The sequence below is a fragment of the Mustelus asterias genome, chromosome 2, assembly GCF_964213995.1.
Source record: "Mustelus asterias chromosome 2, sMusAst1.hap1.1, whole genome shotgun sequence".
Taxonomy (NCBI): Eukaryota; Metazoa; Chordata; class Chondrichthyes; order Carcharhiniformes; family Triakidae; genus Mustelus; species Mustelus asterias.
The window spans coordinates 24,493,073-24,506,392 of record NC_135802.1 but is presented as its reverse complement, the minus strand read 5'-3'; the positions used below and the strand labels follow the sequence as shown (position 1 = coordinate 24,506,392).

The 13,320-nt window shown below is 45.3% G+C and overlaps 1 protein-coding gene across 1 annotated transcript in view; it reads left to right on the top strand.

The window, feature by feature from the left end:
• The window catches only part of ptprn2 (protein tyrosine phosphatase receptor type N2), a 947,277-nt gene that overhangs the window by 920,966 nt on the left and 12,991 nt on the right, over positions 1 to 13,320 (top strand). The window contains exon 22 of the mRNA XM_078232550.1: positions 10,162 to 10,235. Within this exon, the coding sequence (XP_078088676.1) occupies positions 10,162 to 10,235 (74 nt within the window). The remainder of the gene's footprint in view (positions 1 to 10,161; positions 10,236 to 13,320) is intronic.

The following is a 13,320-nucleotide window of genomic DNA, read 5'->3' as shown; positions in this document are numbered from 1 at the left end:
TACAATTTGAAGCTCTTGTGACCTGAAGGTCTGGCGTTGTTGTTCAAATGGAAAGATCAAAGGGCAGAGTGGGTATCTGAGCTTCTCCCGCTGAGCTGGCTATTTCCCAGGCTGTCACACTGAGAGGCAAGCAAAGACTTTGTTCTGAAAGAAATCTGCCTGGCTTCTTAGGCCAAGGCTTTCATTGTCTAGGCTAAAATAGTTTGAGGCCTAAGAAAAGATCCAGTGTTCATCTGCCGATCAAAGGCTAAAGTAGTGGACTCCTAAATCTCTCTCGCCATTTATTTTTTTAACAAAAGAATGCAGTGCACAAGTGTGGGACATTGAGAATGGCCCAAGCTAGCTTTACGAAAACTGCCAGGGCAGCATTAGTAGTGAAAGGAGCGCAGAGACTGAAAGTACAAATTTTGTTTGGTCTGAGAAGCTGGTCATTGTAGTCATTCATGGGGGTAACTCCTTTAACCTGTAGTTCCTGTGGCCGAAACAGAGGAGGTTAAGATCTGTAACTAAACCCAGTGCAGCGGCAGAGGAGATGGACATTTCTGAATCTTTCACCTTAGCAAAGGACGAAATAGGACAGGAAGCAAGAAAAGTTAAACATTTTAGATAGAAAACTTCAATGTCTGTCGCAAAGTACATGGTGGCTATGTAAATACACCAAGCACAGCCTGCATTTGATCCAAAAGAAATAATAACACCGAGGGCAGAATAAAACAATCAATTCTGAATCATGTGAACATGGGGGTTATAGACACAAAGGCAGCATGCTAATTAAAAAAGTATTTAATTGTAAAATTTGGGCAATTTAAGTGTTTTGGGTGGGTGGCTGGTGTGGTGAGAGGGAAACTGGCTTCTTGTTCCTTAAAATGACCACCAAGTCATTGACGTCCTGGGCTTTTCCAAGTAGGTAGGAATTTGGGGGTGGGTGGCAGGGAGGAGCCTCACATTCCAAATCAAACCCATTAATAGAGGGTAGGTGGTGGGATTGGTTTCAGGGGACTGCCTTGTGGCGGGGGTGGGGGGGTGAGGTGGTGGTGGGGTGGTTGTGCATGCGGATCTTGCGGAGAAGTGGAAAACTGCAGCAAAGAGCAAAGGAGGTCCAAGCTTTCCTTTTGGGACCTGGAGCAGCAAACGTAAACCTCAAGACCATTGTCTAGGCTGACACTCCAGTGCCAAACTGAGGGAGTATTATGTTGCCAGAGGTTTGATTTTTAACACTGCTGATTCAGGTTAACATTAAAGCTACATGGGGAAAATCATATGAATCACAGAAAGCTCATCTTATAGGGGGTTACATATTGGCATGGATTGAAGATTGGCTGGTTAACAGGAAGCAGAGAGTCGGCAAAAATGGGTCTTTCTCGGGTTGGCAAGATATAAAAGGATCAGTGCTGGGATCCCAAGTGTTTACAATTTATATAAATGACTTGGGTGAAGGGATGGCTGCCAAATATGCTGATGATAAAAGATAGATAGGAAAGTAAATTGTGAAGGGGACATAAGGAGACTACAAAATAATATAGATAGGGTAAGTGAGTGGGCAAAGACCTGGCAAGTTGAGTATAATGTGGGAAAATGTGAAATTCTCCAGTTTGGCTGGAAGAATAATAAAGAAGCATATTATCTAAATGGTGAGAGATTACAGAGCTCTGAGGTGCAGAGAGATCTGGGTGATCTAGTGCATGAATCACAAAAGGCTAGTTTGCAAGTACAGCAAGTAATTAGGAAGCTAATAGAATGTTATAGTTTATTGTGTGGGAAATTGAGTATAAAAATAGGGAGGTTACGCATCAATTGTTCAGGACATTAGTGAGATGAAATTTGGAGTACTGTGTTAAATATTGGTCACCTTGTTTAAGGAAGGATGTAAGTGTGTTAGAAGCAGTTCAGAGAAAGTTTACCCGACTAGTAATGGCTGAGTTGTCCTATGATGAAAGATTAGAGAAGCTAGGCTTGTGTCTGCTGGAGTTTAGAAGGGTAAGAGGCATCTTGATTGGAACACATAAGATCTTGCGGGGTCTTGACATGGTGGACGTGGAGAGGATATTTCCTCATGCAGGAGAAGCGAGAAGTAGAGGTCACTGTTTAAAAATAAGAGATCGCCCATTTAAAATGGAAATGAGTCAAAATGTTTCCACTGAGAGGGTCGAGAATCTTTGGAACATTCTTCCCGAAGAAATTGTGGAAGCAGAGCCGTTGAATATTTTTATGGTAGAGGTAAATAGATTCTTAATAAGCAGGGGTGATCTCTGGAGTAGGTGGGATGCAAATTTGAGGTTACTATCAGATCAGCCATGATCTTATTAAATGGCAGAGCAGACTCGAGGTGCTGAATGGCCCACTCTTGCTCCTTATTCGTATGATTCCTAATCAATGGGGCTGAGGTGTGTGCATTTGGAGCTTGCTGATGGAGTGCTTTGGTATTAACCGCGCTCTCAACCTGCTCTGCCACTGTCAATGACTTATGCACATATACTCCCAGGTCCCTCCTGCACCTGCCTCAGAATCATACCCTTTATTTTATATTGTAGGTAAATGCTTTCGAAGCAAGGGGTGGGTGGGAATGTGGAGCTGTAGCTGCAATCAGATCATCCATGACCTTATTGAAGGGCGGAGCAGGCTCAAGGGGCTGTGTGGCCTATTCCTGCTCCTAGTTCATATTTTCACATGTTCCCAACTGAAATTCTTGTTCACTATCTTACGTTGCTACCCTCAAGAATCTGTATCCACTTTATCAATATCTTCCATCGTTTTAAAAGCTTTGAAGAGGAGTTTTCTTTATTTTATTTCTCTCTAATTGGCCTGGGCCTTTAGCCTCTCCTAGGAGTTTGGGAGATTTTCGAATGGGGGGGCGGGATGTTGAGATGTACAAGGCACCCGCAGTCGTGTGGGACAGGCTGGATGAACCTGTCCTTTGTCTGTCCATCCTTGTTCATATGTTAAAGTAAAGGGAGGAGAAACTTAAAATATTTAATAGCCCAAAAGTGCCGGCGGTATTTTTCCCCCTATCGGTATTATCAGCTAGAAAGAGCTTGTTTGTCCATCAAACATTTGAAGATTAGCAGAGTGATGTTGGTGCACAGAGAAAGGTTTTATGTGATTGGAGTCAGGTGCCAGCAATACCCATAGATGAATCTTGCCCAGCCTGAGGCTACCCAAGGATTAACCTGCCAGGGAATTGTCCATTGCCAAGAGTACCCAGTGTGAAACGATTTCAAATGCCTGTAACATGGGTGTTGAAAATTCTGGCATCTTTACGAGCATCTCTTGACACATGAGAGCCTGTTACGAGGGATTATGGTAATTGAAGGAGCAGAGGTCAGTAGGCATCAAAACTCACAAAAGAAAGTGTTAAATAATTTATATCAAATGTTTTACAGCATTCAGAACACTGACCGGTATTTTAATTCTTTTTTTTAACTTTTCTCATTTCGCTGAAAAAAATGCCGAATCATTTGTGTGGGTTAATGTTTCCTCTGGTTGGCACTTGCGGTGAAAACACATTTAAGACTTCGCAACAAATAGTAACCAGAGAAGAACTTCTCCAAATGAATATTAAAAAGATCTCACATTTATATAGGGCTGAATTTTTTTGGCCTTTCCCACTGGTGGGATCTTCCGGTCCCGCCGCAAGTGACCCTCGTGGCAGGATCCTGGCAGCGCTGTGGGCACCGTAAATGGCCGCTGACTTCAGTGAGACTGGAAGATCCCTCCATTGGCCAATGGTGAGCCACCTCTAAATCCGGCCTATCTCTTTCATGACTTCAGAACATCCCAAAGCATTTAGAATCATTGAATCCTACAGTGCAGAAGGAGGCCATTCGGCCCATTGAGTCTACACCGACCACAATCCCACCCAGGCCCTATCCCCATAACCCCATGTATTTACCCTCGCTAGTCCCTTGACATTAAGGGTCAACTTAACGTGGTCAATCCACCTAACCCACAAGCACATCTTTGGAGTGTGGCAGGAAACCGGAGTACCCAGAGGAAACCCACGCAGACACTATCTGCAGAGATAATGACCCAAGCCGGGAATCAAACCCAGGTCCCCGGTGCTATAAGGCAGCAGTGCCACCATGCCGTCCATTTAAAAATAAGCACAGGTAATTACAACTGGCCAGTATGGGGATTGAACCCACAACCTTGGTGTTATTAGCACCACATTCTCATCAACTGAGCTAACCGGCAGCACTTGCTCAAGGATCAGCCTGGATTGTGCCCCCCGCCCCCCCATGACTCTGGAGTGGGACTTGACTAACAGTCTTCTGACGCAAAGGCCCACTGACACAAAGATATCGCGTTGCGTCCATAAAAGGAAGAAATAGGTATATTTATTTCGTACCTAATCATATCATCAGTGCATTTTAAAGTATTTTTTGTCTGAAATGCCAGATGAAATTTTCTGGCCCCACACACCTCAGGACTAATAATTCCCGCCCGAATCCAAAGGGCCTTTTGCTGGTCTGTCCAATTTTCCATCACCCCCCCCACCACCGCGTGCTTCCCACAGTGGGCGGGACTATAAGGTTTAGGCCACACTGTCTGGTGTTGCAATGGGCAAGGATGGCAACCATTCTGCAGCAGCAAGACTGCAAAAAAAAACAGCAAGATGATAAATGACCACAAAAACACTGCAGATGCTGGAAATCTGAATAGAATCATAGAATCATAGAAACCCTACAGTGCAGAAAGAGGCCATCTGGCCCATCGAGTCTGCACCGACCACAATCCCACCCAGGCCCTACCCCCATATCCCTACACATTTACCCGCTAACCCCTCTAACCTACGCATCTCAGGACACTAAGGGGCAATTTTAGCATGGCCAATCAACCTAACCCGCACATCTTTGGGCTAGATCTACAGCTGGGCAATAGGAGTTTAATTAGGAGAGGCTATTTGAGACCCTGACCTTGGGGTACTTTTTGTGGATGAAGAGCATCTCAAATCTCTTCACCATCCCCGTCCATCTGCTCAGATACGGACACTGTCCATCATTTAGAAAATAGCATAAAGGCAGACTCTAAACCCAGTGAGACACTGGATATGTAGAATAAAAATAGAAACGCCAGCAGGTCAGGCAGCATCTGGGGAGAGAGAAAGGGTCGTGGGTGGGGATGCAAAATCGGGGTCTCAAACGCTAGCTCCATATCCCGATGCCTCCGAGATAGTTTTGTCAGGTGGGAGGGAGCGAGAAACATGATCGCTGCCAATTAAATGCCCCTTGAGCCCATTAAGGAGCTCATTAAGGGGCATACGCCCATTCTAGTTTGGAATTGCCCACATTCTTTTAGGCGAGACACGAACATCCTGTATCGCGCCAACTAGCGGATTCACCGTGAGGCCCAAGTAATTAATTTTCCTCCAGTTGTTTTGAGATTAAACTTGAGGAGCCAACTAGCGCCATCGCCAGTGCTGCATCAAACCTCGTCATCCATGGTCACTTTCAACCTCCTGACCCTCCCAGGAGCTGCCCACTCTAATCGGCAAGGCAGTGGCATCCCCGACAGAGTTGCTGCCTGCCATTAGCACAGGCAAAGCCGTCTTTTGGACGGGGCCATGGAGGGCGATTCTCTTGAGTGGATTGGGAAATCACAGAAATTTAATGAAGGGATGAATCAATGGGATGAGTAATTTCCCTTACCCCTGGAATTAAGAATAGTTTCAAATGCAGTCCAGAGTGAAAGGGCTGAATCCAGTAGATTGACTCCTTCTGGTCGGAATGCTTTATCTCCTCAATGTTCCTAAGGATATGGAGTGCAGCATCAGCTGTAGATGGCAGAAACTGTGATCACGGAACGGCACTGTGCCTTAAGTGCTCTATAAATAAGAGCTAGATGTGGTCCAACCATCTAATGTACTGATCTGGAGCTTTAGAAATGCCACATTCAAAGATGATTCATTGCACGCTTATTATTTCCTGATGAGGTGGTTTGCTCTTAAATTCAAATGCCTGAGGAGCACTTGCACCTCTGGGAGACCTGGGCTCAAATCCAGCATCACCAGATACATTGGCGCTCCGAGCTGCGTGGTTCCCGTGCAAAATTAATTTGGGGAAGCCAAAATCCGGCCTCTGGTTCACATTTATCTGCAGCACTAAGCTGGCACTAGATTGACAATTTTGCCCAGAGCGGTCATAGCAGTAATTTGTGTGGAAAATAGAAACCTGTCTCATTAAGCCAGTACATTTCTGACTGGAGGGAGATTTATTCTGAAACTGTTACTGTACCTTTCCTGATGCCTTTTTGGCCCATCGAATCTGCTCTGCCATTCAATCATGGCTAATAAGTTTCTCAACACCATTCTTCCACCTTTTCCCCGTAACCCTTGATCCCCGTATCAATCAAGAACCTATCTATCTCTGTCTTAAAGACACTCAATGACCTGGCCTCCATAGTCTTCTGTGGCAATGAATTCCATAGATTCACCACTCTCTGGCTGATGAAATTCCTCATCATCTCAGCTCTTTTCTATAAGGCTGTGCCCTCGGATCCTAGTCTCTCTTGCAAATGGAAACATCTTCTCCACATCCACTCTGTCCAGGACTTTCATTATTCTGTAAGTTGCAATGAGATTCCCCCTCATCCTTCTAAACTCCATCGAATACAGGCCCAGAATCCTCAAATGCCCCTCATATGTCAAGCCTTTCATTAATTCCCGGGATCATCCTTGTGAACCTCCTTTGGACTCTCTCCAAGGCCAGCATATCCTTTCTTAGATATGGGGCCCAAAATTGCTCACAATACTCCAAACGTGGTTTTACTTTGCTGACAAGAGGACTGGCGCCTCCAATGTGAAAGCTCCTCTGGGCCCCACAAGGAAACCTTGAGACTCCCCACCCCTCTCGAGCTTCCGTCCCCTTCTCCAGACTGCCCCACCCTTCCAGCCACCTTAATCGGTGTGATGGTAACCCTTCCTCAGCACCCTCGCCAGTCACCCAATAATGCCTTCCTTTATCAGGTAGGTACTGCTTCCCCGCCTCCCCCCCCGCCTTTCTCCCCGCCCAAGTTGGTTGGGCGGCTGGCGAGGGGACCAGATGGTTTGCTGACGCCCTCGGCCCCTGTCCCCAGCATGCGAAACTCCCACCAGGAATTGGAATTAGTCTCTGGGTGTCTGGTAAACAGAAATTAAATGTGTTTATCAACCCTCGAAAGCCAATTCCACATTCTCCGCCTTTGCATAACGACGTCAAAACTACTAATGCGTTTGTATTTCTGGCTATATCGCTTTCAAAGAGTGCGTCTTCGAACTTAACACTGTCACTGCAAATCCAAAACATTTTAAATCTAGCGGAAATGCCAAGAGGGCAATTAAATGCACAATGCTTGGAACTTGCACGGCCCATGCAGCACATGTCACTAGGGCAGGAAGTTTATTTTTAATGAATATTTATGCGTGAAGAGTAGTTCTCTTTTAGAAAAAGAAATGACAGAAGAAGATTGAGCAGATATATTTTCAGTAATTAAATAAATGCTCAGTGAGTTATTCCCGTTTTGGCTCCCATTAATAAATGATTTGGGCCACAATTAGAACAGAAAGATAATCGGGCAAGAGTTGAGAAGGAGGCTTTGGGGGATTCCACAGGGCGATTACTGTAACATTGATAATTATTGATTAATCGCCGTCAGTGTGAAACTGTTGGAAAACAGCATTAGTGACTCTCCTGATTGATTGGTCGAAGCTTACAGAGCAACGATAATGGAATGCAGCAGCAGTGTATAGAGGACTCAGTGCCAGAATCTGACTGCTGCTACTGTCTCATGGTCTGCTTCATTCAAAGAGCTGTGATGTTGAGCAGGCATACTTCTCGTTTTGTTCTCTAACTTTCCGCCAGAGTTATTCAATACTGTTAGGCTTATTAAGAAGTCTCACAACACAGGTTAAAGTCTAACAGGTTTATTTGGAATCACGAGCTTTTGCAGCGCTGCTCACCTGATGAAGGAGCAGTGCTCTGAAAGCTCTTACTTCCAAATAAACCTGTTGGACTTTAACCTAGTGTTGTGAGACTTCTCACTGTGCCCATCCCAGTCCAACGCTGGCATCTCCACCTCTTGGTTAGGCTTATTGGCAGTGCATTGATACTGTGGCTTTTTGCCTGCCTACTAAACAGGAAATTCTGAGTTCAAATCACAGCGGTGCCTCTGTCCAGTGCATGGGCTTTAAATTGAAACCTGTCTGAAAACAGAGTTGGCAAAAATGTAATCTTATTGCTTCTCGGCCTTTTGGCTAAGATCAAGCATCAGGTCAAGCCCAAGGCAGGGTGCAATGCCTCATCTTGTCAGCTTGGAACTTGTTTAAAGTTTTATTTTATTAATGTTGAAAGAGTGTAGAGAAGGTTTACAAGGATGTTGCCGGGACTTGAGAAACTGAGTTACAGAGAAAGGTTGAATAGGTTAGGACTTTATTCCCTGGAGAGTAGAAGAATGAGGGGAGATTTGATAGAGGTGTGTAAAATTATGATGGGTATAGATAGAGTGAATGCAAGCAGGCTTTTTCCACTGAGGCTAGGGGAGAAAAAAACTAGAGGACATGGGTTAAGGGTGAAGGGGGAAAAGTTTAAAGGGAATATTAGGGGGGGCTTCTTCACACAGAGAGTGGTGGGAGTGTGGAATGAGCTGCCAGATGAAGTGGTGAATGCAGGCTCACTTTTAACATTTAAGAAAAACTTGGACAGGTACATGGATGAGAGGGGTGTGGAGGGATATGGTCCAGGTGCAAGTTGGTGGGACTAGGCAGAAAAATGGTTCGGCACAGCCAAGAAGGGCCAAAAGGCCTGTTTCTGTGCTGTAATGTTCTATGGTTCTAGTGTCACAAGTAGGCTTACACTAACACTGCAATGAAGTTACTGTGAGAATCCCCTAGTCGCCACACTCTGGCGCCTGTTCGGGTGCACTGAGGAAGAATTTAACATGGCCAATCCACTGAACCAGCATGTCTTTCGGACTGTGGGAGAAAACCAGAGCACCCGGAGGAAACCCACGCAGGCACGGGGAGAACGTGCAGACTCCACACAGACAGTGACCCAAGCCGGGAATCGAACCTTGGCGCTGTGAGGCAGCAGTGCTAGCCACTGTGCCACCTTACTCTTATGGGGACCTTGAATTGGATCCAATTGGAATTTGAATTTGGTTTTTGGAGCAAGCAAGGAATAGATTTGGGTTTGCCCGGTCCATTCTGAGCTTTGGCTTTGTTACTTTTAAGGAAGGAGTAAAAAAATTTTTTAAATACATTGTGGCGGAAAGAAACACCCACATAAAGTTGTCAAACACTCTTAATTTATCACTTTAAGCTACTCCCACCACCAACATCATCAAATAATCAGAAATCATATCCTATGCAGCTCAAAAAGCTCCTGAAGTAATGCAAGTTTACAAGGATGAAATTTTGATTAGCTAGGAGTACAGTTTAAAGAAAAGTTAACTTGGGTTTTGGGGTACTGCTGGCAAAGCTAACATTTAATGCCCATCCTTCAGGAGGTGGTGATACCTGTGTGTGGCTCACCGGGCTACTGCAGAGAATCAGTCACGTTGCAAGTGGGACTGGGGTTTGTGTGGACAGAGCAGTGCTCATCCTTATAATTCACTGCAGCATTATTGGCATAGCCGGATTAAGCAAAGCATGTATTTGGCCAGTGATTTCCAGTCTGATGAGTGAAAGGGCTCACCTGAGGGTGGCACAGTGGTCAGCACTGCTGCTTCACAGTGCCAGGGACCCGAGTTCGATTCCAGGCTTGGGTCACTGTCTGTGTGGAGTCTGCATGTTCTCCCCGTGTCTATGTGGGTTTCCTCCGGGTGCTCCGGTTTCCTCCCACATTTGGAAAGATGTGCTAGTTAGGTGCATTGGCCCGAACAGGCGCCGGACTGTGGCGACTAGGGGAATTTCACAGTAACTTCATTGCAGTGTTAGTGTAAGCCTTACTTGCAACTAATAAATAAACTTTAACTTTTACTTTGACAAGTAGGAGAAGGAGCAGAATCTGATGTCGGGAGATTGACAGTCTCTGCTGGAATGGTGCTTTGTCATCATGGAAGGGTAGGGGGTTTTACTTCAATTGGGCAGCATGGTCAGTTCAGGTTTGGAGGGCCGAAGGGCCTGTTCCTGTGCTGTAATTTTCTTTGTTCTTTGTTCTTTGATCACCTCAGTTTGTGGCTTGTTTACAGGGGCGAAGGAGATTGATATTGCTGCTACGCTGGAGCATCTGAGAGACCAGCGACCAATGATGGTTCAGACAAAGGTAAGCTAAAACTGAAGCAAAGCGTGCAACACATTCATCAGCATAAAAAAGAAAAATGGGTTTTTAGTTTCTGCGTGATGAGGTTTTTAAACAGAGTGAGCAACATCGGTGTCTGGGTGTACATTCTCTGAGCTTTACAAATTCCTAAGGAGAAAATGCTGGAAACTCTCAGCAGGTCTGGCAGCATCTGTAAGGAGAGAAAAGAGCTGACGTTTCGAGTCCAGATGACCCTTTGTCAAAGCTGACGTCAAAGGTTGTCAAAGATGACCCTTGGTCATCTGGACTCGAAACACCAGCTCTTTTCTCATCTCACAGACGCTGCCAGACCTACTGAGATTTTCCAGCATTTTCTCTTTTGGTTTCAGATTCCAGCATCCGCAATACTTTGCTTTTATTTTTTTACAAATTCCCACTTCCGGAAGTTGTCATTTGTCTTTGATCGCTCCATGAGATCCGATGCTAAGGAGAGGAGCATTGCAAGAAGAGTTGGATCAAGTTTAACACAAGCTGTGGGGAGCTACACCACTATGGAGACTGAGACAGTATTGTACATAAATCTACCTCACGGAATTAAATTAATGAGATAGAGCTCACGATAAGATTGGACATGATCTGTGGATGAGATGTGCTGAATTGCCAAGTCCTATTTCCTGCTTGCTTATATTTTAAGTTCTTCTCCACTTTGGCCAGAATTCTACCCAGATGTGATGGCCTTACTCCATGGTTGGGAGGTTGGGGTTGCTCCTGCCTCTGCTTGGCTGGGTCGTCTCACACCCATTTTATGGTTCCTTGGCTCAAGGTGGGACTCCCACCCCCACATCTGGGTGGAAGTCCTGCATCCCGGAGCTGCCGACCAATCAAATAGCCAGCAGCTCCCTGGCCCCAGCAGCGCCCAGCACCTAGGAGAGGTGGCAGGCGGGTAGTCCCTGAAGAAGAGATTGTACAGACTCAAACTTCAGGTTAAGTCTGAGGTTTCACTCGGGTGGACTAGGGCCACGCTTGTCAAGGCGAGGGAGTTCATGGGGTTGGCTGCCATGGACGGGGCCTCTGATGGGTCGAGGGTGCCTGAACAAGGCCCCCCACCCTCAGTCCACAAACAAGCTGCCTTAGCCACATGGCATTCACACTTGCTGCCATGGGTAAAAACCCAGCCTTGATGGGAGGGGACCCTTAAATGGCCATATATGGGAAAGTGGGCTGCCCATCTCCTCTGCCATGGTAAAATCCCATCAAGGGTGGGTAGGCAACACCATGGCAACACCATGACACGCAACTTTACCCCTTCCCCCACCCCTCTGCCACTAAGGTTGCCCGTTGGGGGTGGGTGGGTGCTGTAAAATTCTGACCTTTTTCGTTGTAGATCTACTTTCTACAGTGGCTCTGTAGGTGAAATTATTGGTCGGAACCAAATTGACATTTGAGAAGAGATTAAACAGTTTGGGCTTGTACTCACTGGAGTTTAGAAAGATGAGAGGTGATCTGATCGAGGTATATAAAATACTAAAAGGGATTGATAAAGTAAATGTAGACTAAATGTTTCCTCTTATGAGGCAATCTCTAACAAGAGGTCACAAGTATAGGTTGAGAGGCGATAGATTTAAAACGAGATGAGGAGGAACTACTTCTCGCAGAGGGTGGTGAATTTGTGGAACTCGCTGCCCCATAGCGCGGTGGAGTCTGAATCATTGAATGGTTTCAAGGTGGAGATAGATATATTTCTGAATAAAAAACGGGTTAAAGGGATATGGGGAACAGGTGGGGAGATGGATTTGAGACCAGGGAGAGATCAGCCATGATCTGATTGAATGGCGGAGCAGGTTCAAAGGGCTGAATTGCCTAGTGCTGCTCCTAATTCCGATGTTCCTATGAACCAGAAAGCCGCAGTTCCGCAGTTCTATTCCTGGGCAGAGTTGGGGAGGGCAAAAACAAAATCAGGTTAGGATTCTGACTCTCATCACAGCTCAAGTGACCCCTGCTGTAAACTATATGTGAAGATTGAGTAAGACTGGGATCAGGGTTTGGTTACAATGACACCATTGGCTGTGGGGCAGGCAAATATTCTGTCTAGACCCACATGCGAAGAGTGGCACTTGAGCATTTGGTGTTGGAGGGTTTACTGGTGCTGACGGAGCTATACATCAGCAAGACTTTGATTTGATTTGATTTATTGTCACATGTATTAGTATACAGTAAAAAGTATTGTTTCTTGACGCTATATAGACAAAAGCATACCGTTCATAGAGGAGGAAATGAGAGAGTGCAGAATGTAGTGTTACAGTCATAGAAAAGAGTTAGAATGAAGTTTTAGAAGCATAGAATGAGAGTGAAAGATAGAATTAGAAGGTACGCTGGGCACAGCTTGCAAGAAGTCGCCTCGATCCAGTGCCATCTTAGATTAGAAAAACGTCAACTATTTAGGGAGAGCAGGGGAGAGAGAAGGAGGAGGAAAAGGAAATGCGGGGAAATTAGATGCAACAAAACCTTTTGTTCATTCTGGGATCCGCCTTTCCCAGCGCTCACGGTGCATTATCTGGCTGCAGACTTTATCCAAGCTGAACAGATCACTAAGGAGATCTTGAGACCCTGTCTCTTGGGTGGATGAAGATGAGCAGACCAAACGTAGAGTCAGGTTTACACGCTGAGTCATGTACCCAGGACAAGAATCCTCATCACTGCAGACACTCGCTCTGACTGCTGCTAGGCAACAACAAGCCTCCTCACACACTCAAATTCATTTATTCAGATGCATGGTGAATTATAAATATCTGATTACAGACCAGCGGGAGATTCTCTCTGGAGAGTTTTCTTTTGGATGGATCTAAACAAACCATGCGCTCACATCACTGAATATAAATAAGGAGTAAAAGGCCTTCAAAGTCATTTAAATCTGTAGATTAAAAGTCAGGTTTGAAATTTCAATTCTGGCAAATCCTGTAGCAGACTTAACAGGTAAGATTTGGTACCGCTGCCACTTGCTAAGTGTCCCAGTTCCTACCATTTCCTGGATAAACTTGCATCAAATTAATCATTTTTTAAAAATAATTTGACTTTAATAATCAGATGTACCACATTTGAGAGTGTTTGA